The sequence below is a fragment of the Saimiri boliviensis genome, chromosome 2 (genome assembly GCF_048565385.1).
Source record: "Saimiri boliviensis isolate mSaiBol1 chromosome 2, mSaiBol1.pri, whole genome shotgun sequence".
In the NCBI taxonomy this organism is placed as follows: Eukaryota; Metazoa; Chordata; class Mammalia; order Primates; family Cebidae; genus Saimiri; species Saimiri boliviensis.
Window position 1 is genome coordinate 232,795,748 of NC_133450.1, and position 27,567 is coordinate 232,823,314.

The 27,567-nt window shown below is 39.8% G+C and overlaps 1 protein-coding gene and 1 pseudogene across 1 annotated transcript in view; one reads left to right on the forward strand and one right to left on the reverse strand.

Annotated features, from left to right (window-relative positions):
- MFSD14B (major facilitator superfamily domain containing 14B) overlaps positions 1–27,567 on the forward strand; it is an 83,507-nt gene that overhangs the window by 17,236 nt on the left and 38,704 nt on the right. The window contains exon 2 of the mRNA XM_003938207.4: positions 15,616–15,711. Within this exon, the coding sequence (XP_003938256.1) occupies positions 15,616–15,711 (96 nt within the window). The remainder of the gene's footprint in view (positions 1–15,615; positions 15,712–27,567) is intronic.
- LOC141583486 (very-long-chain enoyl-CoA reductase pseudogene) lies at positions 6,076–7,048 on the reverse strand (annotated as a pseudogene).

Here is a 27,567-nt window from a genome sequence, read left to right on the forward strand (position 1 = left end):
GGTTGGAAAGAGGTGTATAAGATCTCATTGTCAGAATGATGATTTGGTGAGTTTCAGTCCCTTACTTGAGGGTCCATTTCCTGAAGAATGAACTCACTGGAGACAAATAATAAGTTACAGGTTTTAAAACTGGGAGGGTCAATTTCTGTGTTTATTCAAATACCTGTTAATATAATTTCTATGGGGGAAATTGAGCCAGTTTCATTTATGCATAGCTTTTTTGCCTTCAGTCTTAATAGACTGCTATTTCCCAAAGTTACTTGGATCACTACTTTTCCCCTTACTGTGTTAGTGAGGTTGTTTCATGTGTTTTCACTACAATTAGATTGTTTTGCTATATTCTGCATTCCATCCTAGGATTCCTCACCTCTGAAATGTTTTTCTAGAAATTAACATTTACTGAAGATCACTCTTGTTTTCTGAGTTCTGCTGGTTTTGAAAAATGTATGGTGTCATTTACCTACCGTTGAAATATCATACAGAACAGTTTTATTGCCTGAAAGTCTCCTGGGTTTCATCCATTTAACCCTACCCTCCCAACTCCAGCTACCACTGATCTGGTACTATCTATAGTTTTGCTTTTTCCAGAATGTCCATTAAATGGTATCTTACACTTTGTAGCCTTTCAGACTCGCTTCTTTTATTTAGCAATATGCATTTCAGATCCATCCTTCTAACAATCTCATTGTTTTAATTTGCATTTTAAAATGATAGTAACACACAATGAACATCTTTTCATAGGCATACTTGCCATCTATATATCATTTTAAGTAGACTGTTGTGATCCTGTCACCTCTCCCCCCTTTTCTTATTTACAGTCAGGGAATTTATTACCTCATTTAATAAGAAATCTGATGGAAAGACAGTTCCAGGATTGGTCCTTGACTTTTGCATCAAGGATCAGGTTCTTTCCATTTTCAGCGTGTTGATTTGTCTGGCTCTCATAGTCTCAAGATGGCTGCCATAGTTCTGTTACAGGAAAGGGGTCCTGATCCAGACCTCAATTCCTGGATGGACCTTGAGCAAGAAAGAATTCAGGGAGTCCACATAGTAAAGTGAAAGCAAGTTTATTAGGAAAGTAGAGGAATAAAAGAACGGCTACTCCATAGACAGAGCAGCCCCTAGGGCTGCTGGTTGTCCATTTTTATGGTTATTTCTTGATTATATGCTAAACAAAGGGTGGATTATTCATGCCTCCCCTTTTTAGACCTATAGATTAAGTTCCTGACATTGCCATGGCATTTGTAAACTGTCACGATGCTGATGGGAATATAGCAGTGAGGATGACCAGAGGTCACCCTGTCTTATTTTTGGTAGGTTTTAGCTGGCTTCTTTACTGCAAATACCTGTTCTGTCATCAAGGTCTTTATGACCTGTATCTTGTGCCCACCTCCTATCTTCATCCTGTGACCTAGAATTCCTTAATCGCCTGGGAGTACAGCCCAGTAGGTTTCAGCCTCATTTACCCAGCTCCTGTTTAAGATGGAGTTGCTCTGGTTCACATGCCTCTGACAGTTGTAGGCTTTGCATACAGTAAAGTATGTCCAGAGGCAGAAAAAGAAATCTCTGCTTTTTTTTCTCTATTGCATTTGAAAGATTGAGATATGTTTATGTACCATAGAGTTCATCATTTAAAAGTGTACAATTCTGTTTTTTTTTTTTTTTTGGTATATTCACAATGTTGTAGAACTATCACTAATTTCAGAACATTTTCATCTTCCCAAAAAGAGTCCCTATATTCGTTGTCACTCTCCGTCTTGCTGTTTTCTCAGCTCATTTGCACCCCCCCCACCTTTTTTTTAATGATAATACTTGGCATGAACATTTGCCCATTTTTAAATTGGGTTGTTGTCATATTAGTGACTTGTAAGAGCTCTTTCTATGTTCTTGATTCAAGTTCCTTATCAGATAAGGTTTTTGCGAGTATTTTCTTCTAATATGTGGCTTATTTTTTCATTCCCTTAACAGTGTCTTTTGCAGAGCAGAGGATTTTAATTTTAATGAAGTCCAGTATATCAACCATTTCTTGCGTGTGACGTGACTTTAGTCTTGTATCTACAGACTCATCTTGAAACCACGTGACCAAGGTCACTGATATTTTCTCCTGATAATCCTCTAGAAGCTAATAGTTTTCCATTTTATTTTTAGTTCCATGATATGTTTTGAGTTACTTACTTTAGTGTTATATACATAACATGGTTTTTAAAGTTTCAGTTCAGTAGCAGTAAGTACATTTCCATTGTTGTGTACTCATTATAACTGTCTGTCTCTAGAACTTTTTCATCATCCCAAACTGAACTCTGCCCATTAAGCAATAACTCCATCACCCCTGGTAGTCACTATTCTACTTTCTGTCTATGAAGTTAATTACTCTAGGTACCTCATATAAGTGAAATTATGCAGTAGTTTGATTTTTTGTGACTTTCTTTTTTTTTTTTTTTTGAGATGGAGTTTCGCTCTTGTTGCCCAGGCTGGAGTGTGATGGCACCATCTCACCTTATTACAACCTCTGCCTCCTGCCTCCTGGTTCAAGCGAGATTCTCCTGCCTCAGCCTCCTGAGGAGCTGGGATTACAGGTGCCTGCCACCATGCCCAGCTAATTTTTTTTTATTTTAGTAGAGACTGAGTTTCACTATGTTGGTGGCCAGGCTTGTCTCAAACTCCTGACGTCAGGTGATCCACCCACCTCAGCCTCCCAAAGTTCTGAGATTAGGTGTGAGCCACCGTGCCCAGCCGTGACTGGCTTGTTTCACTTACCACAATGTCTTTAAGGTTTATCCATATTGTGACAGTCAGTTTCCTTCTTTTTTAAGGTCGAATGGTATTCCATTGTATACATGTACCATATTTTGTTTAAACATTCATAAGTTGATGAACACTTGGATTGCTTCTACTGTTTGGCTCTTGTGAAGAATGCCGCTTTGAGTTTGGGTATATAAAAATCTGTTCAAGTCCCTGCTATTGTTTCTTTTGAATATATACCCAGAAGTGGAATTGCTGGGTCATGGAGTAATTCTATTTTTAATTTTTTGAGCACCTGCCAAACTGTTTTCCATAGGGGCTGCACCATTTTACCTTCTTAACAAGAGTGTGTAACTTCTAATTTTTTTCACGTCCTTGCCAGTACTTACTTTCTCATTTAAGAAAACAATCACGGCTGCTATAGTCTGAATGTGTCTCCCAAAATTCATGTGTTGGGAACTTAATTCCCAATGCAGCAGTATTGGGAGGTGGCACCTTTGGAGAGGGGTTTGTGTCACAAGGGCTGCACCATTAGCAGTAGATTAATTCGGCTATAAAAAGGGCTTATGGGAGAGGGCTCACCCTCTTTTGCCCTTCACCTTCTGCCTTGTGAGGATGCTGTAAGAATGTCCACCCCAGATGCTAACACCTTGATTTGGACTTCCCATCTCCAAAACTGTGAAGAAGTAAGTTTCTGTTAACTACCCAGTCTCAAGTATCCTGTTACAGCCGCACAAAACAGATTAAGACAGTAGCCATCTTAATGGGTATGTGATATCTCATTATGGTTTCAATTTGTATTTTCCTAATGATTCGTGATGTGTATCTTTTCTCCTCCCTCCTTCTTTCTCTCCTTCCCTCCCTCCCTCCCTGACTTCCTGACTTCCTTCCTTCCTTCCTTCCTTCCTTTTTTTTTTCTTTGACAGAGTTTTGCTCTGTCTCAGGCTGGAGTGCGTGGTTCAGTCTTGGCTCACTGCAGCCTCCGCCTCCCAGGTTCAAGCAATTCTCCTGCTTTAGCCTCTGGAGTAGCTGAGAACACAGGCATGCACCACCATGCCTGGCTAATGTTTACATTTTTGCTAGAGACAGAGTTTGATCATGTTGGCCAGACTGGTCTCGAATTCCTGATCTCAAGTGATTTGCCTGCCTTGGCTTCTCAAAGTGCTGGGATTACATACACGAGCCACAGTGCCCGGCCGATGTGTGTCTTTTAATGTGCTTCTTGGCCATTTGTGTATCTCTTTTACAGAGGTCTATTCAATTTCCTTGCTCATTTTTAATTGGGTTGTTATTTTGTCTGTGAGTTGCAAAAGTTTATTATATATTCTAGATATTAATCTCTTATCAGATATGTGATTTGCATATATTTTCTGCCATTCTGTAGGTTGCCTTTTCACTCTGTTGATAGTGTCCTTTGATACACAAAGGTTTTTCATTTTAATGGTTTGATTTATGTATTTTTTCTTTTGTTGTCTGTTATTTTGGTGCCGTATCCAAGAATTCAATGCCACATCCAATACCGTGAAGCTTTTCCTCCATATTTTCTTCTAAGAGTTTCATAGTTTTTGCTTTTATGTTTAGATTTTTGGTCCATTTTGCGTTAATTTTTATAGATGGTTTAGGGCAGGGATCCAACTTCATTCTTTTTAATGTGGATGTCCAGTTTTTCCATCACCATTTAATGAAAGACTATCCTTTCTTCCTTTCTCATTAAATGGTCTTGGTACCCTTGTTGCATATTATTTGTGATACATATGTGAGTATTTACTTCTGGGCTTTTTACTTCTAGGCTATTTATTTATTTGAGATGGAGTTTCACTCTTGTTGCCCAGGCTGGAGTGCAATGGCACCATCTTGGCTCACCGCAACATCTGCCTCCTGGGTACAAGTGATTCTCTTGCCTCAGCCTTCTGAGGAGCTGGGATTACAGGCGTGTGCCACTGTGCCCAGCTAATTTATTTATTTATTTATTTATTTATTTTTGGTAACATTCTCCATGTTGGTCAGGCTGGTCTCAAACTCCCGACCGCAGGTGATCCTACCTGCCTCGGCCTCCCAAAAGTGTCAGGATTATAGATGTGAGCCACTGTGCCTGGCCTTTATTTTCTAAAAAGACTGGGCTTTGCCATGTTTACCAGGCTGGACTTGAACTCCTGAGCTCAGGTGATTCTCCTGTCACAGCTGCCTCAGTAGGTAGAAATACAGCCACACACCACCATGCCTGCTTGGGCTTTTTATTCCATTGGTCTATATGTCTGTTTTTATGCCAGAACCACACTGTTTTTATTACCTTATGTTTATAGTAAGTTCTAAATTCAGAAAGTGTGATATCTTTAACTTCTTTTCATTTTCAATATTGTTTTGGTTACTTGGGGTCCCTTAAGATTCTATTTAAATTTTAGGATAGAGTTTTCTACTTTTGCAAAAAGCATCATTGGGATTTTGATGCGGCTGACATTGAATCTGCAGGTCAGTTTTGGTAACAATAATATCTTAACTGTATTAAGTCTTTAAATCCATGAACATGGGATGTCTTTATGTTTGTTTATACCTTATTTAATTTCTTTCAGCAGTATCTTATAGTTGTTTTTTTTTTTTTAGACAGAGTTTCGCTCTTGTTACCCAGGCTGGAGTGCAATGGTGCGATCTCGGCTCACCACAACCTCCGCCTCCTGGGTTCAGGCAATTCTCCTGCCTCAGCCTCCTGAGTAGCTGGGACTACAGGCACGCGCCACCATGCCCAGCTAATTTTTTGTATTTTTAGTAGAGACGGGGTTTCACCATGTTGACCAGGATGGTCTCGATTTCTTGACCTCGTGATCCACCCGCCTCGGCCTCCCAAAGTGCTGGGATTACAGGCTTGAGCCACCGCGCCCGGCCTAGTGTCTTATAGTTTTAAGCATACAAATTGTTCACCTTTTTGGTTAAATTTATTTCTAAGCTCAAGCTGTCTTTCCTGCCTTGGCCTCTCCAAACACCCTATAGGAGGTATGTGAACCACTGCACTCAGCCTAACTTGAATTTTGGCTTTCTTTTTTCTTTTCTTTCTTTTTCCTTCCTTCCTTCTTTCTTTCTTTTTTCTTTTCTTTTCTCCTTCCTTCCTTCTTTTTTTTTTTTTTCTTTTTTCTCCTTCCTTCCTTCTTTCTTTTTTCTTTTCTTTTCTCCTTCCTTCCTTCCCTTTTCCTCCCTCCCTCCCTCCTTCCCTCCTTCCTTCCTGGGAGGTGAAGGGCGGAGGGAGGCAGGTTTTATTTCAGGTGCTGGAGAGCTGTGGGCCATACTCCTCCCCCAGAATGCTGCCAGGGTTGGGGGATGAGCCCTGGCAGGGGTGAGTGCTCAGAACAGGAAGGGGATGATGGGCATGTACAGGAGCAAGTAGTCCCAGAACTCCTTCAGTTAGCTGCGGGTGCTTGCCCTTGGTCCAGAGGTCATCTGGCTGAAGCCCACCAGGGAGAACAGGGCCACTGGGAGACACTGCATTATGGCGAAGCTAATCCAGGACTCCACCTCATAGGTGTAGTTGGAGCAGGACACCAGCAGAAGAGCAGCGTAATGGGGTTCTTGGTGGGGTATGGATCTTCTGGGTCTTGGACTCGCAATCCACAGGTCCCACTGGGCCATGTGGATGGAGAAATTGCTGAGTTTGCAAATCACAAAGATGGCAAGCACTAATTTCACCTGCTGAGCTCCATAGATAGGGAGCAGAGAGAGGGTGGTTGATGTAATAGGCCATCCATGCTGCGAAGCCCCAGTAGTAAGTGCAGTTCTTGAAGGTGTTGCGCAAAGGCATGGTGCCATCTACGTGGCAAAGCCTCAGTAGTAGGTGCAGTTCTTGAAGGTGTTGCACAGAGGCATCTTGTCATGGGAGAAGCGGTGCACGAAGAGCTCTCCAGCAGGCACTTGACGTAGTGGAATGAGTGACAGATGCAGGTGAGGTGCACCGTAGTGTGCCAACTGGACATGAAGTCATATCTGTGGCCATAGATGAAGGTCACTCGGAAGTAGACGAACAGGTAGATGAAAAGGGGCTCCGCGTACTCTATTAGGAGGACTGTCACCCAGCAGATCAGCTTCTACTTCTGGCCCCCAAGTCCCGGAAGTAGTGTGTGGCTGTGGTGCCCGTGGGCAGCTTCTGCAGAACATCCTCATCCTTCAGGTACTTGCCCTTGGGGTCCAGGCAGAGGGACTGTGTGGGTCTTGGTGAAGAGATTCTTGATCTCCACGATGGTGGCGTGGGGCTCCACCTTGTCCAGGAAACGCAGCTTCTCCCTGTCATTGCATCTAGAATCTCCACCTCATAGTGCTTCATGGCTCCCTCCCATGGTGGCTACTGTTTGCAGCTGCTGTGCCTACCTGTGTGCGACACAGGACAGGGCCTCTAACCATTGATTGGTTTTTATGGGTGAACTGTTCTTACATTCTTGGAATAAATTCTCTTGGTTATGGTGTGTAACCATAATAAACTGTTTAATAAACTGTTGAGTTTGGTTTGCTAATATTTTGTTGAGGGTTTTTGCATCAGTGTGCATAAGGAAAATTGGTCTGTAATTTTTTCTTTTTTTTTTTTTTTTTTTTGAGATGGAGTCTCACTCTGTTGCCCAGGCTGGAGTGCAGTGGCACCAGCTTGGCTCACGCAACATCTGCCTTCTGGGTGCAAGCTATTCTCCTGCCTCAGCCTCCTGAGTAGCTGCAATTACAGTTGAGCACCACCACACCTGGCTAATTTTTGTATTTTTAGTAGAGACCAGGGTTTCACCATGTTGGTCAGGCTGGTCTAGAACTCCTGACCCAGTGATCCGCTTACCACCCACCCCCCAGCCTCCCAAAGTGCTGGGATTACAGGCCTGAGCTACCACGACCGGCCATGTAGTTTTCTTGTAGTGTCTTTGTCTGGCTTTTTTCTTTTAGTCTTAAGGTTATACCTGAATTGTCTGGCTTTTTTACAGAATGTGGTAGTACTCCCTGATCTGTGGTTTTGCTTTCTGTGGTTTCACTTCCTGTGGTTTCAGTTACCGGAGGTCAGCTGTGGTTTGAAAATCCTAAATGGAAAATTCCAGAAATAAACATTCAGAAAGTTTTAAGTTGTACACCATTCTGAGTAGTATGATGAAATGTTGTGCCATCTTGCTTCATCCCTTCATCTATCACTTACACTGTATACGTTGCCCATCTGTTAGTCACTTAACCATCAGTTATTGGATGGACTGCAGTATCACAGTGCTTGTGTTTAGGTAGCCCTTATTTTATTTAATAATGACCAAAAGCACAAGAAGACTATGCCTAATTAAAAATTAAACTCAATCATAGGTGTGTATAGGAAAAAGCAGTATATATAGATAGTCCCAAATTTGATGGTTGGACTTAGAGTTTTCAACTTTACCTTAATGCAAAAGCAATAATGTATTCACTATGCACCCCTACTTATGATAGGACTGTCTGGATAAGCCCATCTTAGGTTGAACATATCATAAGTCTAAAGTGACTTTCAATTTATGGTCAGTTTATTGAAACATAACCCCTTTGTAAGTCGAGGAACATCTGTATAAGGTTTGGTACTATTCGAGGCATCCACTGGGGGTCTTGGAATGTTTCCCCCTCGTATAAGGGGGCATCTACTGTAATGCTGGCTTCAGAGGGTGAGTTAGAAGGTGTTCTTTCCTCTTCATATCTTGGGAAGAGGTTTAATTCTTTAAATGTTTGCTGGAATTCTGAGAAGTTTTTGATTACTGATTCAATCTCCTTACTGGTTATAGGTCTATTTATGTTTTCTGTTTATTCATGATTCATTCTTAATAGGTTATGTATTTCTAGGAGTTTGTCCATTTCACTTCATTTATCTGGTTTGTTGGCTAATTGTCTATAGATCTCCCTTAGACTCCTTTCTATTTCTATAAGGTTAACAATGATTATCTTCTCTTTCATTTCTGGTATTAGTAATTCAGGTCTTCTGTTTTCTTAATTTGTCCATTATTTTGGTATTTTCATTAAATTAATTTTTGATTTTGTTGATTTTCTTTTCCTTTTTCCTTTCCCTTTTCTTTTCTTTTCTTTTCTTTTTTTTTTTTAAGGCAAGGATTGACTCCCTTCTCCCATACCCTAGTAAAGTGGTATGATCGTGGCTTACTGCAGCCTCAACTTCTTGGACTCAGGTGATTCTCCCACTGCAGCCTCCGGAATAGCTGGGACTCCAGGTGTGTGTGCCACCATGCCTGGCTAAACTTTTTTTGTGTGTGTATTTTTAGTAGAGATGGGGTTTCACCATGTTGCCCAAGCTGTCCTTAAGTCCCGGGCTCAAGGATCCATCCGCCTCGACCTCTAAAAGGCTAGGATTACAGGTGTGAGCCACTGCACCCGACCTAATTTTGTTGATTTTTCTGTATTGCTTTTCTATTCTATATCACGTTTGTATTGCTTTGATCTTACTTTCTTCACTTGCTTTGAGTTTAGTTTGCTCTTTTCTAGTTTCTTTTTCTTTTTTTTTTTTTTTTTTTTTTTTTTTTGAGATGGAGTTTTGCTCTTTTTACCCAGGCTGGAGGGCAATGGCGCGATCTCGGCTCATCGCAACCCCCGCCTCCTGGGTTCAGGCAATTCTCCTGCCTCAGCCTCCTGAGTAGCTGGGATTACAGGCACGTGCCACCATGCCCAGCTAAGTTTTTTTGTATTTTTAGTAGAGACGGGGTTTCATCCTGTTGACCAGGATGGTCTCTATCTCTTGACCTCGTGATCCACCCGCCTCGGCCTCCCAAAGTGCTGGGATTACAGGCTTGAGCCACCGCACCCGGCCCTCTTTTCTAGTTTCTTACAGTGGAAAGTTAAATCATTGATTTAAGATCTTTTGTAACCAACCACATATCTACAACTTTTGTTAAGCACCGCTTTGAGCTGCATTCAACTGGTGTATTGCATTTTCATTTTTGTTCAAATGAAAGTTTTGTTAATGTCTTGTGATTTCTTTTATCTGTTATTTAGGAGTATATTTTAATATTTACATATTTACGAATTTTCCAAATTATCTTATGTTAATGATATCTAATTTTATTCTGTGTGGTCAAAAACATAGTTTGTATAAATTAACTTCTTTTAAGTTCATTCAGATTTGTTGTACAGTCTTCTCATGTGCACATGAGAATTTATATCTTGTTGGGAAGAGTGTTCAATAAATGTCTGTTAGGTTTAGTTAGTGTACAGCATTACTGACGTCTTCTATTTCTTGCTGATCTTCTAATTGTTCTGTTAGTTATTGAAAATCGGTATTGAAGTCTCCAGCTATTGTTGATTTGTCTACTTGTGCCTTTTATTTTTAGAGAGTATTGATGCCAGTGGGTGGGGATAATGACTTTTTTTTATTTTAGTGAGACTGGAATCTTACTTTATGGCCTAGGCTAGAGTGCAGTGGCGCAATCATAGCTCATTGCAGTCTTAAACTCCTGAGTTCCAGCGATCCTCCTGCCCCAGCCTCGTCAGGAGGTTATACTGCAGGCACATGCCACATGCCTGGTTAATGTTTAAATTTTTTGTGGAGATGGGGTCTCACTATATTGTCTATACTGGTCTTGAGCTCTTAGCCTCAAGTAAACCTCCTGACCTGCTGCCTGAGCCTTACAAAATGCAAGGATTACTGGCATGAGCTACTGCACTGGTCTTATTTTTTTTTTCCCCTAGGAGGTGGGGGTTTTCTATATTGTCCAGGCTGGACTTGAACTTGTAGGCTCAGGTGATCCTTCCAAGTAGCTGGGACTAAGGTGCAAACCACCACGCCTGGCTGAGAATGATAATTTGATGTTGCAGTGTATACATATTTTAAATATTGATTCTAAAGGGGTTCTATAAATCAGTATGAAAGATTGAAGTTACCAATAAAAAATTGACAAAAGATGAATAGACAATTCACAGAAAAAGAAATGTAAATTCCTAATCATAGGAAAGAAGCTCAGCTTCATTGGGAATAAGGGAAATACAAAATGAAATTAGATAACCATTTAAAATATCAAATTAGCAAAAATTTAAAAATTTCTCTCTCTCTCTCTCTCTCTCTCTCTCTCTATATATATATATATATATATATTTTTTTTTTTTTTTTTTTTTTTTTTTTTTTTGAGATGGAGTCTCGCTCTGTTGCCCAGGCTGGAGTGCAGTGGCGTTATCTCCGCTCACTACAGCCTCCACCTCCTAAGTTCCAGCAATTCTCCTGCCTCAGCATCCCGAGTAGCTAGGATAACAGTGCCCGCCATCACACCAGGCTAATTTTTGTGTTTTTAGTAGAGACAGAGTTTTGCCATGTTGGCCAAGCTCGTCTCAAGCTCTTGACCTCGGGTGATCTGGCTGCTTCGGCCTCCCACAGAGCTGGGATTACTGGCACAAGCCACTGTGCCTGGCAAAAGTTTGAAAGTTATTATGCAGTCTTAGGATATGGGGGGACAGATGTCCCCCAAAATTGTTAATGAGACTGTAAGGTTTTTTTTTAAGCAATCTTTTTAAAGGTTTTTTTGTGGTTTTCTTTACATATTGTTATGAATACTTCCCCATATTCATCACTCTACTGCAGCAAGACCAATCTTGTTTTACCTGCATGTTCTGTAAACTGGTTTGTGTCTTGGCTGCATTGAATCCAGGTTTTTTGTTGTGCCAAAGAATATTTCTTAAGTGGTGGTAGTTTTTGTTGTATTATATCATGTGGCAAAGGATCTCTGATTGTGATGTTATGGTTGATCAGATTTCAGATGTTATCAGTCTGATGATTATCTTGTGCCTCATCAGCCTTTACATAGTGATTTTAGTGGCCGTTAATGGTCATGGCCTAGACCATTAGCGGGAGGATTCTAAGTTAATTATTTCTTTCTTCATTCATTAGCTTAAATTCTTAAAGAGAAGAACTTTCCCTAAGGAGGTATTTGGTTACTTTGAGATATAAAAAGGCAGAATAAATGCTTCCTTTTATTTCTCTCATTTACCAGTTTTCAGAGTAATGACTTGGTTTCCTGGATTCTTCCAGAAGTGGATGAACTTAAAATTTTGAACATATATGAATGTGTTTTAATCCATGACACATATTGCTCTTTTTCTTCAGTCTTTGCCCAGAGGGAATTCCTTCATTTTGACCCTCTCTTAGATAAATAGTACTATACATTGCACAGTATTCTGTATCTCACTGTGTTTTTTTAAAACACTTTAGTACTTACAGTAGTAAAATATTAAAATTACATTTATACATTATTCCAAAGCAGTATGTACAAATATAATTTTAATAATTTACTACTGAATAAGATAACAGTATGTAGATTCACTGTAGTTTATCTTGTCCCTACTCTACTGAATGAACAGAGTTAATTTTTTTTTTTTTTTTGAGATGGAGTCTTGCTCTGTCGCTCAAGCTGGAGTGCAGTGGTGCAATCTCAGCTTACTGCAGTCTCTTCTTCTTGGGTTCAAGGGATTCTCCAGACTCGGCCTCCCTAGCAGCTGGGATTACAGGTACCTGCCACCATGCCTGGCTAATTTTTGTATTTTTAGTAGAGATGGGGTTTCACCATGATGCCTAGGCTTGTCATGAACTCCTCACCTCAAGTGTTCCGCCTGCTTCAGCCTCCCAAAGTGCTGTGATTATAGGCGTGAGCCACTGCCCTCAGCCCAGAGTTCATTTTTGCTGTTACTTTAGCTTTGTGCATATGGCATCTCATAGTTTTGCCATTTTGTCTTTGGGACAAATCTCTAAAGTAGGATTGTTGCTTCACAAGTATGTAATTTGTCTAGATGCTGCTGCATTATCTTCCATAGTGGTATGCCATTTTTTGTTCCTATTTATGGTGTTGAAGTGTTTCTTTTCAGTTGCACTGACAGAAGCTTATTGTCAAATGTTTGAATTTTTAATGTCTGATACTGAGAAATCGTATTTGAATTTAGTTTAGTTTTGTATTTTTCTTACTGCAAATGAGGCTACTGAAGGGACATTTGATTTCTTCAGTGAACTGATTCCTATTTCTTGCCCATCTTTTTATTGGGCTGTTAGTTTTCCTGACATTTTTAGAAGCTGTTTATATGTTAGAGATATTAGTTGATTAGGTGACATAAGATGAAGTATTTTTTTGACTCATAATTAGTGAAACTTTTATAGTTGGATTCCAAATTAAAATGTGTATATTATTTGTCCCTGAAACTTCACTTCTAGAAATTTATCCTAGAATGCTAATAAAAGGATATTAATAGTCCCAGAATTTTCACCCTTATGTGCATAGCTAAGGGAATTGGAAATATGTTTATATAAAAACTTGTACATCAATGTTTATGGCAGCATTATTCATAATGGCCAAAGATGGAAACAACCTGAGTGTCTATGAGCTGATGAATGGATAAACAAAATGTAGTATACTGATGCAGTAGAATATTATTTAGCTATAAAAATGAATGAAATACTGATACATGGTACAACATGGATGAACCTCGAAAATAATGCTGATTGGAAGAAGCTAGACACAAAAGGCCACATGTTGTATGATTCCATTTATGAATTCTATTTATGTGTGATCCCAGAATAGGCAAATCCATAGAAACAGAAAGTAGATTAGTGATTGTGAGGGGGGAATATGGGAGAAGAAAATGAGGAATGTCTCCTAATGGATATAGGGTTTCTTTTGCGGGGTGATAAACATGTTTTGGAGTTAGATAGTGATAATAGTTGTATAACCTTATGGGTATTCTAAAAACCACTGACTTGTGCACTTGAAAGTGGTGAATTTTATGAGATGTGACATATTTTTAAAAAATAACAAAATGTATAACCTCAGTCCAGTCATGAGATAATACTAGATGAATTCAAATTGAGGGACACTCTATAAAATTACTAGTGAAGAATATACTGATTTTCCTTAAAAATGTCAGGATCGCCGGGCGCGGTGGCTCAAGCCTGTAATCCCAGCACTTTTGGAGGCTGAGGCGGGTGGATCACGAGGTCAAGAGATCGAGACCATCCTGGTCAACATGGTGAAACCCCGTCTCTACCAAAAATACAAAAACTTAGCTGGGCATGGTGGCACGTGCCTGTAATCCCAGCTACTCAGGAGGCTGAGGCAGGAGAATTGCCTGAACCCAGGAGGCGGAGGTTGCGGTGAGCCGAGATCGCGCCATTGCCCTCCAGCCTGGGTAATAAGAGCGAAACTCCGTCTCAAAAAAAAAAAAAAAATGTCAGGATCATGAAAGTAAAAAATAAAAGTCTTGGGAACTGACTTAGATTGGAAGAGCCTAAAGAAATGTGAGACTAAACACAGTGTTAAATCTTTTATTAGATTCTGAACCAGAAAAAAAAAAAAGGGAAAATGGCAAATTTCAAATAAGGTATGTAAAGTTTTGTAGCAATGCTAATTTCCTGGTTTAGATAATTATACCATGGTTATAGAAGATGTTAACTTTGGGGGAAGCAAAATAAAGGATATATAGGAATTCTTGTTTTTTGCAGCTTTTCTGTAGGTTTAATATTATTTCAAAATTTATAAAGTTAATTGTGGCAATTTTAAATAAGGGAAAATCTCACATACTCTTGTCATTATTGGAATGATTAAAATTATGGCACATGCATACAATGAGGTACTGAGTAGTTAGCTATTAAAAAGAATGTGGGCCAGATGTGGGGGCTCATGCCTGTAATCTTAGCACTTTGCATTGAGCTGAGATCATGCCACTGTACTCCAGCCTGGGCAACAAAGTGAGACTTGGTTTCCGGAAAAAAAAAAAAAAAAAAAAAAAAAAAAAAAAAGCTAAATAAGAAGCAACCCTAATACTTAGTGGCTTAAAGCAACAACCATTTATTATAATACTTTGGGCTAGTGGTTTGAGTGGAACTCAGAATTCCTCAGTGATTTCTCTTGGTTTGTCTCATGCTCCTGTTGCCACCTGCAGGCTTGATTGTAGTTGGTGGTCTAAGATGCCCTTGCTCCTACGTCTGGCAGTTTGGCAGTTGGTGATGGCTGTTAACTGGTTTGTCTGTGAGGTCTTAATAGGGAGATTTTCTTATGCTCTCATACTTCTGTATGGCTAGAAGAGATTTCTCCTTGTGGTAGTCTTGAAGATCTTTGGCAATCTAAGTTCAGAAATCCATGTTTTTACCTTACTTGGTCAGAGGAAGTTGTTAAACCAGCTTTGATGTAGGGATGTGGAGAAATGGAATTGGAAGCAAAGTCATATTGTGAAAATGTGTGTGTACAGGGATGAGAGGAATTTGTAGCTCTTTGTTTTTGCAGGTTTCCACAGGAGTGATAGGATAAGATGTGTAGTTTTAGAAAGTTCACTGAGTCTAATGTCACCACAGATTTGGAGGGGGCAGGGAAAAATGAGTCAAGGCAGGGTTAACAGGTCATTGCAGTAATCTATGAGAAAGATGGTAAATAAGAGTGTGCAGAGACATTATTGTACACTTTTCATCTTCTGCTTCTAAACATCTCTGGAATTGGGATATCTCAAGATATTCCATATTGATTTAGAATTATCTGAGCTGTCCCTCAGGCTTTTGAGCATATGACACCCATAACCCCTCTCTCTTACTGTATAGGTAAAGAAACTTCAGTCCTAGAGAGGTTAAGTCGCTAAGGAATACATAATTCATAAGGAACAGAGCAGTCAGATCCTGGAACCTCAGTCTCTTGAAGACCCAGGTGATTTTCTATCAAAGCTCCAGTGATTTGCATTGATGGGACAGATTAAAAGTCTATAATCTTAGCACCTTCCATTATTAGGGGAAGTGAAGGCATCAGGGATAACACAGAATAAAGTTTTATCTTAAATAACAGAGATAGACTCTAAATTTATTTTACATATTTTTTTCTATACCATTTTAAAATAATGAATTTCTTATCTTTCTTTGCTAATTTTCATAATAACTTTCTTTTTTAGCTACAAGGCTTTGGCCGACCAAGTGTGTACCATGCTGCTATTGTCATCTTCCTTGAATTCTTCGCGTGGGGCCTGTTGACAACTCCAATGTTGACTGTAAGTATTGCTGAACTGGGTTTTTGTTTTGTAAGAGAGAGTGTTAAATTCTTAGGCATGTATCACTGTATATGTCTGGATTCGTGTTTGGGAGTAGCTCTTGATAGTGATTTAAAATAGTTTTCTTTTTTTTTCATTGTTTCTCTTTTGTTTTTTTCCTCCTGTGGTTTCTGAACCACCTGTAACAAAACACCTGTTTAAATATTCCTGGGTAGCAATGCACTGCTATTGAACTAGACTTGGGGGTGCTGCTATACAGATGAATTGTGTATGTTTAGGAACATCTTTAAGATACTGTATTGCAGCAATACCCAACCTTTTTAGTACCAGAGACCAGTTTCATGGAAGATAGTTTTTCCATGGAATTTGGTTGGTGAGGGGATGGTTTCAGGATGAAACTGTTCCACCTCAGGTCATCAGGCATTAGTTAGATTCTCATAATGAGTGCAGCCTAGATCCCTCAGACGCATAGTTAAGAGTAGGGTTCCCGCTCCTATGAGACTCTAATGCTGCTGTTGATCTGACAGGAGGCAGAGCTCAGGTGGTAATGCCAGCTCAGGACAGGCCACCGACTCAGAGAGTCCTGTCCTACAGGAAGTTGTAGAACATTGTTGAAGTTTATAACTTTATGGGGAGGTTAATAGTCTTTGACTTAAGAACATAGTAAATAGCAGATTGGTGAGTACTTTGTAACAATGAGTAATAATTGTAGGAATGTCTAAATTTCAGTTTTTTGTAGCTTATCTACAGCCATTTCTTGAGAGGTGATATTGAATCTCTTAGCAAGAACTTGTATATTTAATCTATGATGTGGTTAGAGGGAAGAGAGATGCCAAAGAAAAGATTAAGGGGGCAGATCTTAGCTTACAACTGTTTAATGCTTAATTTAAATAAAATATTTTAAATTGGTGTCAAGTTTCAGTTGTCTTAATTATTCTTTTTTTTTTTTTTAAAGATGGAGTTTCACCATATTGGTTAGGCTGGTCTTGAACTCGTGACCTCAGGTGATCTGCCCGCCTCAGCCTCCCAAAGGGCTAGGATTACAGGGGTGAGCCACTGCACCCAGCAGTTATTCTTTAAAAATTATTGATGAACCAGGCACAGTAGCATATATGCCTTTAGGCCTAGCTACTCAGCAGGCTGAGGCAGGAAGATTGCTTGAGCTCAGGAGTTCTAGTCTAGCCTGGGTGACATAGCAAGACCCCATCTCTTTAAAAAAAAAGAGAAAAAAAACCCAAAATTAAAAAAAAAAAATCATTGGAGCTTTAATTCTTCCCAGTCATCATTTTGCCTTACTAAAGAATCCCTTGGTTGGGTATGGTGGCTCATGCCTGTAATCCCAGCACTTTGGGAGGTTGACGTAGGTGGATCACCTGAGGTCAGGAATTTGAGACCAGCCTGGCCAAAACGGTGAAACTCTGTTTCTACTAAAAATACAAAAATTAGCCGGGCGTGGTGGCAGACACCTGTAATCCCAGCTACTTGGTGAACCTGGGAAGGCAGAGGTTGCAGTGAGCTGAGATTGTGCCACTGTACTCCCTCCCACCTGGCTGACAGAGTGAGACTTTGTTTCCCCACCCCCCCAAAAAAAGAATTCCTCTGGGTACAGATGGGTATAGATAATCTTTATTCTTAAATAAGGTTAGACAACAGAGAACTTTAGAGGGTGGTTGGGCTTTAATTCTTCTGTCACATTTAAAATACCGTTTGATTAATTAAAATTGTAATGTGGGTGGAACAGAGGACTTACAAATTGCCTACATCCTTAATCCTTTTTTTTTCTTTTGCAGTAGTTTTTCCTTCATAGTAGGAAACCTATAGTAGATTATTAGTTATTAGTTAATGAGGATAATTGGTCCCATTTTGAGTTTCATGAGATTCTTATTTTTCTGACTGTGTGCATAGTACTACCTGGGGTATAACTGGTGCTTAATAACTATTTTCTTTGAACACATACATGTGTTTTTTCAGGACATATTTTTAGTATGAATGTAGACAAGCCAGGCCACTGGTTTTTTTTTGTTTTTTTGTTTTTTTGTTTTTTTATTTAAAAAAATTAGCCGGGCGCGGTGGCTCAAGCCTGTAATCCCAGCACTTTGGGAGGCTGAGGCGGGTGGATCACGAGGTCGAGAGATTGAGACCATCCTGGTCAACATGGTGAAACCCCGTCTCTACTAAAGATACAAAAAATTAGCTGGGCATGGTGGCACGTGCCTGTAATCCCAGCTACTCAGGAGGCTGAGGCAGGAGAATTGCCTGAGCCCAGGAGGCGGAGGTTGCGGTGAGCCGAGATCGCGCCATTGCACTCCAGCCTGGGTAACAAGAGCGAAACTCCGTCTCAAAAAAAAAAAAAAAAATTATGGTAAAATACACATAGCAAACTTACCATTTTCACCATTTTGAAGTATGTAGTTCAGTGGTATTAGATACATTCATAATGTTGTGTATCTGTCACCACCATCCATCTCCAAAACTCATTTCATCTTTTAAAAATGAAAACTTTAGTCCAGGCACAGTGGCTCATGCCTGTAATCCCTGCACTTTGGGAGTCCAAGGCAGCGGATTCGAGACCACCCTGACCAATGTGGTGATTGTAGCAGGAGCAGCAGCAGGAATCAGATCTCTCGAACACCAAATTAAGAAGGAAGAAGTTTATTTGGCCCGGGAACCTGAGCGATAATGTGTCCAAAGCTCAGCTCGTCTAACAAAGGAAGGCTCCACCTTTATATAGGCTTATACTTTAGATATTACACTTGGAAGAATCTTGGATTTACAGTCTTAGAAGTCACATATGAAAAGGGTTTCAGTTTACAGCTTCAGGAATCACATATGAAAGGGTTCCAGTTTACAGTTTTAGGACTCATGTGAAAAGGTTTCGGTGTACAGTTTCAGAAATCACATATGAAAGGGTTCTGGTTTACAGTTTTAGGACTCACATGTGAAAAGGTTTCGGATTTGATCTTGTTTTAAGTAAAAGCAGTGTCTTCCTTAGAGTTTCCCTAAGACGAAGCCTGCCAGCTACAGGAAGGAGATTCAGGAGGCGCCATCTGGCCTGCTCTCTATTCTATTGAGATGCACGGTTGATGACAGAGAGGGGAGGGAATCCCAGATGCCTGGGTCTCCTTCCTCACCTAAACCCCGTCTCTGCGGAAAACACAAAATTAGCTTGGCATGGTGGCGCACGCCTGTAATCCCAGCTACTTTGGAGGCTGAGGCAGGAGAATTGCTTGAACCCAGGAGGTGGAGGTTGCAGTGAACCAGGATCGTGCCATTGCACTCCAGCCTGGGCAACAAGAGTGAAACTCCATCTCAAATAAAGAAAAGAAAGGAATCACGAGGTCTGGAGTTTAAGACCAGCCTGGCTAACATGGTGAAACCTCATCTTAAAATAAAAAATAAACATTAAAAATTAAAAAAAAAAAAAAAGAAAAAGAAACTCTATGGTCATTAAACAATAACTCCCTGTTTCCTACTTCCCTCAGCCCCTGGCAACCACTGTTTTCCTGTTTGTTTCTATGATTTTGACTATGTCATATAAGTGGAACCCATGTAGTATTTGTCTTTTGTGACTGACTTATTTCACTTAGCATAATGTCCTCAGGGCTCATCATGTTGTACAATAGTATATGTCAGAATTTCCTTTTTTTAAAGGGCGGAATAATACTCTATTGTATGTATATACCACATTTTGTTTATGTGTTTGTTCATTAGTCAGTGGATGCTGGGTTGCTTCTACCTTTTGGCTATTGTGAATAATGCTGCTAAGAACTTGAATGTATAAAAATCTGTTTAAGTCCTCCTTTCAATTCTTTCAGGTGTATATATGCAGAAGTGGAATTGCTAGATCACAGAGTAAATATATTTTTGACTTTTTGAGGAACTGCCAAACTCTTTTCCATAGACCTTGTCCGATTTTGCATTCCTACCAATAGTGCACAAGGATTCTAGTTTTTCCTCTTGCTTGTCAACACTTACTATTTTCTGTTTTTTTCAAAATTATTTCCTTATTTCTATTTTTGTAGTAGCCAATCTAATGGGTATAAGGTGGGCCTGGCCACTCATTTTAAGGAACTGTTTTGCTTTCTCCCTTTTTTCCCTTTTCCTTTTTCCCTTGACCTTCCCTTTCCCTTTTATTTTCTCCCCTAACTTCTTTATGTTACAGGGTTAAAATTTCAAAATAATATTTTTTTCTGATGCAGTCAGTTGTCTGTAATGGTTCAGCTGTTTTCTCAACATAGAACTAATCCTGCGGCCATTCTTTGGTAAGAATTCAAATTAAAGCAAAGAAAGGATACCTTAGTATATTTGCTGCCCTGTCAGATATTCCAAAACCTTCTTCCAGATGGTTTTTTTTGGGCTTTTTTTTATCCTTGATCAGATGTCAGATGTCTTTTTGCATTATTTAACTAGTGAATTAATTTTAATAGACCCTACAGACTGATACACTTTTCTTTCTAACTGTCCAAAGCAAATACTCTTTCTAGGGTTTTTGTGTCCCTGGACTGTATAGTCTTAGAAGCAACTGAAATGCTGCTCTGCTGCCTCTCTGCACTTTCTCAGCAGTTGTGCCGCTTGCAGAGACTTGTTAAAATGAACTTTAAGCGTGAGGAGTATAGACTTGCTAGCATCATTCTATAATGCCATGGAAGGAATGTTACTGAGTTAGCAGATGTGCTCATTTTCTTTTTCTGGTTCCTGATGTTGTTAAATTAAGCTAAGTGTTTTCTCTTATACTTTGCTGTCTCTCCAGTCTTCACATCACAGTGTGCTAACTCTACCTGTTTTTGACTGAGGAGACTTTCTCATTCTTACTGGGGTTTGGGGAAAGGATTTTCTCTGGTACATCCCTTCCACATTGTGCCTTTTCTGGTTGGTCAGGGATGATGATGTTGGGTTGTTTGATAAGGAAGGGACAAAATTAGAGTTTATTTCTTTGCAGACAGAGCTGCATATTCAGCTGATGGTTCATGTGGTTTTTTTCCCTTACTGTAACCAATGCACAGTCTTCTCTCTTGTTTCCATCAAGGCAAAAGTCAGTCTTGAGATTGTGATTTGAAAAGATAGGATAATACTTATGTTTCAGTATATTGTCTCATTGGACTAACTCTGCATTCTGAAACCAACTAGAAACACATAGAGCCTATATGATCAGTATGAGCAGTGTAGAGCAATTACTTCTTAGTTAACAAAGTCATTTTCTCCTTGAGATTTGTTATCTTTAAGTAGCCAAGGCCTAAATTATAACTTTAGTTTGTCTACTAAATACTGTCAGAAAGGTCTCCACTCCTAATACATTGGAGCAAATTTATAAAATGGGCTTCACACAGTGGCCTTACTTTCTAGTAGTAGTAGTAGTTGTTGTAGTAGTGGCCTTACTTTCTAGTAGTAGTAGCAGTTATTGTTGTTTGTACCTAAGATTCTTCTCGTCTTATACCCCTGCCTCACATTCTACCCTATAGTCAAAACATGCATCCTCTTAGAGGACCTGACCTCCTTTTATCATGATCTGATTAAACTAATTTAAATGTCTTCAGATATATTTAAATTGATCACTTATTTCTGTGAGCATAAATGTTCATTGAATGTCAGTTGAATGAATATATGTTTGTTAATGTTAGTTCCTGTAAGTAAAGAATTTTATTTCTTACAATTTGCAGATTTTCTTTTTCAAGTTGATTTTTCCAAAATCCTGCTGGAGATTAAAGGATTCAATATTCTCTACTGTGCTCTCCTTTTCATGTGGTGATCTGATAATTCATGAATGCTCTTTAAATACTTTCCTGCCACATTCAATTTTTCTATCCCTTTTTCCTGACTGTCAACATATGTGCCTGTTACCCATCCATCCATCCATCCGCCATGATGTCTCTCTTGTTAGTTCCTTAATTTGCTTTGCTGTCTAGTGCTCCTGTGTCCTTCACTTAATCATTGTTTTCTTTCACTTAATCATTGTTTTCTTTTCAGGGTCTGGAGTGGCTGGGCTGGGATAGGACTGTTTGTGAGGCATTTTTGTCACATTACACAAGGACTTTGTTGGATAATTTGCTGTTCACGTGAAAAGGAAGTGAAGTATTCTGACTACAGTTGTGTGGAGATGATCATGCTTTCTTTAATGACAAGATGTTTTAGGGTCACCTTCATGGTTTTCATAGTTTTCTAATGGTGTGATGACCAAAGTACCCAGAACTTGGCCTGCTTATGTGCCTTAAAATTACTAAAATCAGATAAGTATCATTCACCAAAGTATCTGTATCATCACTATTTGTTAAATTTTTGCTTTTTCTTGCATAGTTGACGATTAGGCTGTAATGAACATTAACCAAACAAATGAAATGAACTTTGCTTGGCATTTACTTCTGGTAGTATTGTATGTTGTAACCTGTAGCAAACTTTTATTTTACTAAACAAGTGAATGCTTAGAAAAAGAGCAATGCTGATTTCTAGCTTTTCTAATCAACAATATAATTATAAAAAGAGTTAACATGACAATTTAAGATAACCATTCATGGGTATCTTTGTCTTAAAATTTGGCTTGCAAAACATTTGGTGTGCATTCTGATTTCGTGACAGATTTTTCCAGCAATGGTATATTTTAAATATATTATTATGTTGCCTCTGGCATGCATTATATCTGATGGGAAGACAGCCCATGACAGGAAGTGTTATTAATCTCCTTATGTCAGGAGTCTACATACCATGGCCCATGGGCCACATTTGGCATACTGCCTGCTTTCTTACTGCCATACTAACTGTGTGATAAGAATGCTCTTTAAATTTTTATTTAATTGGTTTTTTTTGTTTGTTTGTTTGTTTGTTTGTTTGTTTTGAGATGGAGTCTTACCCTGTTGCCCAGGCTGGAGTGCAGTGGCATGATCTTGGCTCACTGCAGCCTCCACCTCCTGGGTTCAAGTGATTCTCCTGCGTCAGCCTTCCAAGTAGCTAGGACTATAGTAGGTGTGTGCCACCACACCCAACTAATTTTTGTATTTTTAGTAGAGACAGGGTTTCACCCTGTTGGCCAGGCTGGTCTCGAACTCCTAACTTCAAGTGATCTGCCTGCCTTGGCCTCCCAAAGTGCTGAAATTACAGGTATGAGCCACTGTGCCTGGTCCATACTTTCCTTTGATTCTTTTTTACTTAATTTTTTTAAAGAGATGGGGTCTCACCATGTTGCCTAGGCTGGTCTTGAACTCCAGGGCTCAGGCAGTCCTTCTGCCTCAGTCTCCAGAAGTGCTGAGGTTATAGGTGTGAGCTACCACACCTGGCCTCCTTTAATTCTTTTTTTTTTTTTTTTCCTTTAATTCTTTAAACATGGTTTCCTTTAGTTCTTTGAACATATTTGTAATGGCTGCTTTGAAGTTTTCGTCTGCTATATTTACATCTGGGAACACTCAGAGACTCTTTTGATTGCCTTTTTTCCTGATTGAGTTATATGTTCTTGTTTCTTTGCATGTCTCAATCATTTTTTGTTAAAAGCGATATATTTAGATAATACATTTTTGCAATTTTGGATTTTTTTTAAAGGGACAGGGTCTTGCCCTGTTGCCTAGGCTGAAATACAGTGGCACAGTAATAGCTCACTGCAACCTCGAACTTCCAGGCTCAAGCAATTATCCTACCTCAATCTCCTGAGTAGCTAAGACTACAGTTGCATACCACAACACTTGGCTAAGGCTTTAATTTTTTTTTTGTTTTTATTTTAGAGATGGGGTCTTGCTATGTTGACCAGGCTAGTCTTGAACTCATGGCCTCAAGCAGTCTCCCACCTCAGCTTCCCAAAGCATTGGGTTTACAGGCGTGAACCACTGCACCTGGCCATGGATTTTGATTTTTTTCTTACCTTGAAGGTTATTTTTGTTTTGCTTGTTTAGTAACTTGCTTGAACTAAATCTGTGAAATCTCCTCTATAATATGCAGCTGCTGATGCCTCTTTTCAGTTTTTATTTTTAGTTTTAAGTTTGGCTGCCTTGGGATCTCTGCCTCCATAATTTAGGGATCAGCCAGATTAATAAGAGATTATAGTTAAACATGTCAAGACAGTAAACGTTCTGCTCTCTACTAATGGATCTGTATGTGAGCTGGAACTGCATTCATACTTCCGGCTGTTTTCAGTTCTTCCTTGGCTTTTGCTCTCTTCCAGATTCTCTTGAAATCTCTGAGTATGTGCAGCTTCTGATGGCCAGGGATATATGGGTGGCTTGAACATGTTCCCATCTCATATGCCTATGTGTAGTCTAGAGTCAGCCTGGGATTTGGGGAGAGCTTTTCAAGCTTCTTATGGCTGTCGCACCTTCTACAACTCCCTGTTCTATCCCTGGTCTAGTCCCTCAGTCTGCCGCTAGCCTTCCCTCTTTGACTCGTTGGCTGACAGCACTCCAAAGCCAATGAGTCCTCTCAAGCAGCAGCAGTGGCCTGTTTAAACCAACCTACCCACAGAGCTGAGGTTATTGGGAGGGGCAAGTGGCTGATAGCAGCTCAAAACTGGAAACCACTGTTTCTAACTGAACTTAGTAACTTAATACATAAATGCTCTCAGTTTGTTTTACGCCTTTGGTTGAATTTCAGAGCACTGAAATGGGCTTATCTGGCTGTATTGAAAGATAATGTGTTAACCTTTTTTTTTTTTTTTTTTTTTTTTTTTTTTTTTTGAGACGGCGTTTCACTCTTGTTACCCAGGCTGGAGTGCAATGGCGCGATCTCGGCTCACCGCAACCTCCGCCTCCTAGGTTCAGGCAATTCTCCTGCCTCAGCCTCCCAAGTAGCTGGGATTACAGGCACGTGCCACCATGCCCAGCTAATTTTTTGTATTTTTAGTAGAGACGGGGTTTCACCATGTTGACCAGGATGGTCTCGATCTCTCGACCTCATGATCCACCCGCCTCGGCCTCCCAAAGTGCTGGGATTACAGGCTTGAGCCACCGCGCCCGGCCATGTGTTAACCTTTTTATATTGCCATGTTAAATGTGAGAAGTCTGACAATTTTTTTTATATAGTGTTTATAATACATTTTTTAAAAAGAAATTCAAGGCTGGGTGTGGTGGCTCATGCCTGTAATCCCAGCACTTTGGGAGGCCGAGGTGGGCGGATCACGAGGTCAGGAGTTCGAGATCATCCTGGCCAACAAAGTGAAACCCCCGTCTCTACTAAAGTTACAAAAATTAGCTGGGCATGGTTGTGCATACCTCTAGTCCCAGCTACTTGGGAGGCTGAGGCGGGAGAATCCCTTGAACCTAGGAGTCAGAAGTTGTGGTGAGCCAAGATTACACCATTGCATTCCAGCCTGGGCAACAGGCTGAAGAAATCATAGCCAAAAACTTCCCAAATCTGATGAAAAGCATTAATCTACAGAAGCAACAAATTCAACAAACCCCAAGTAAAATAAAAATGACATTTACACCTGTATGCATTATAGCATAGTCAAACTGTAGAAAGACAAAGGGAAATCTCTAAAGCAGCAACAGAAAAAATGAATCATCATGTACAGCAGGGAGCAACCCGCTGTTCTATAAGGGGACAAATAGTAAATATTTGGCCAGGCGCAGTGGCTCACACCTGTCATCCCAGCACTTTGAAGCCGAGGAGGGCAGGCTACTTGAGGCCAGGAGTCTCCGACCACCATGGCCAACAGGGTGAGACTCCATCTCAAAAAAAAAAAAAAGAAATTCAAATCATTATAGGGTCCCTAAAACATTTCTGAGGAATATAGTTAGAAAAACCACTGGATTAGTGGATATCTCAATACTTTTTAAACTTTTCCATTTCTGTATTTCCCTGATTCTTCTAAAAAATGGAAAACAGGGAAGCTGTTCTCCTACCCTTGCAGTATAAAATTATAGGATTTTGAGTTGTGTTAGGAGTTTGATCTGAGGAAAATATGATTCTGTAGAGTGATGTATTTTCCTGAAGTTTCCTCGTGGCTAAAATAGGAACCAGAGACCTTTCTGTGTAAGCTTTTAACTTAAGTATAATGTGTATAGAAAGGTGTATAAATTATAAATACACAGCTTGATGAATTTTTATACAGTAAGTACACTTATATATCCAGCACTATACCTACCACCCTCCCAGAAACAATCCTAAGTAATTTTTGTCCTTGTCACAATTCTCATATGACAGTTTGGCCTTTGTGTATGTGTATTTAATATTATGTATGTAAATGGAATCATACAATATATACTTTTTGTTGTCTGGCTTTTTTGGCTTTGTAGCTTTATAAGCTTAATCCAGGTTGTACGTAGCAACATTTCTTTGTTGTGTAGTGGTTGTAGCATAACCACATATGATTTTCTGTTATCTTGAGCAGGAAAAGATTAACTCAGCAGGGCCGAGTTGCTCAAATCTTTCATTTTCCTGGGAGGACCGTTTTCTGTGACTGGTCCTCGACAGGCCAGAATTGAGCTCTTGGAACATTCTGCATTTTATGTGATTGAATATTTGAACTTTGCTGTTCTAGTTTGTGCAAACTTTATTTATGGTGAACACCTCCTTTCCTTCTCATGAACTAGAGCTCTGGTAACTGGTCATTCATAGTGCCCTTCAAGATCACTGGCCACTAAAAACCCTGGATGCCCAGGCTTCTTTTGTGAGCTTCCATAGTAGACAACACTTTGCATGATGTTACAGTTTCTCTTTTTCTTTTCTTTTCTTTCTTTTTTTTTTTTTAATTTCCGAGACAGAGCCTGGCTCTTGCCCAGGCTGGAGTGCAGTTGCGCTATCTGGGCTTACTGCAGCCTCTGCCTCTTGGGTTCAAGTGATTCTCCTGCCTCAACCTCTTGAGTAGGGCACCACCATTCCTGGCTAGTTTTTGTATTTTTAGTGGAGTTGGGGTTTTGCCGTGTTGGCCAGACTGGTCTCAAACTCCTGGCCTCAAAGTGCTGGAATTATAGGGTTGAGCCACCATGCCTGACCATTGTTCTAGTTTATTGCTGGAGGAATTAAATGCTTTATTTTTGACTCCACTGGGAGAGAATTCTTAGAAGCTTGCACCTGGCTTCCTACAGACTTTTCCTGATGTCCCTTTCCCCTTGGCTGATTTTGCTTTGTGTCCTTTTTCTATAAAAAACTATAAATTTGACAGTTTCAGAGTCCTTGAATCCTCTTAGCAAATTGCTGAACTTAGAGATGGTCTTGGAGTCTATTGACACAAATCCATTCTGGCATTGGACATTTGGGTTTCCAGTTTTTGCCTATTAAAAATACTGCTGTTGTAATATTTCTTATATATATCTTTTGATGAACATGTGTTCATGTTTCTTGGACTATATATCTGGGAGTAAAATTGCAGGGTTGTGTTCAATGTCAGTATGTAGTGCTAAAAGTTTTTCAGAGTGGGTGAACAATTTAGTCTTCAACCAGGCAGGCTTCATATCTTCACCAGCAATTTGAATTTCATTCTGGTGGGTCTGTTATGGTCTTAATTTATGTATCCCTGATGACCAATGAAGTTAACCTCTTTGCGTATAACATATTTGTTGGCCATATGAATATCTTTTTGTTAAGTGTCAGTTGAAATGTTTCATCAATTTTTTTTTTTTTTTTTTTGAGATGGAGTTTCCCTCTTGTTACCCAGGCTGGAGTGCAATGGCATGATCTCGGCTCACCGCAGCCTCCACCTCCTGGGTTCAGGCAGTTCTCCTGCCGCAGCCTCCTGAGTAGCTGGGATTACAGGCATGTGCGACCATGCCCAGCTAATTTTTTGTATTTTTAGTCAACAGGGTTTCACCATGTTGACCAGAATGGTCTCGATCTCTTGACCTCGTGATCCACCCGCCTCAGCCTCCCAAAGTGCTGGGATTAGAGGCTTGAGCCACCGCACCTGGCCCTTTTTTTTTTTTTTTTTAAGACGGGGTTTCACCA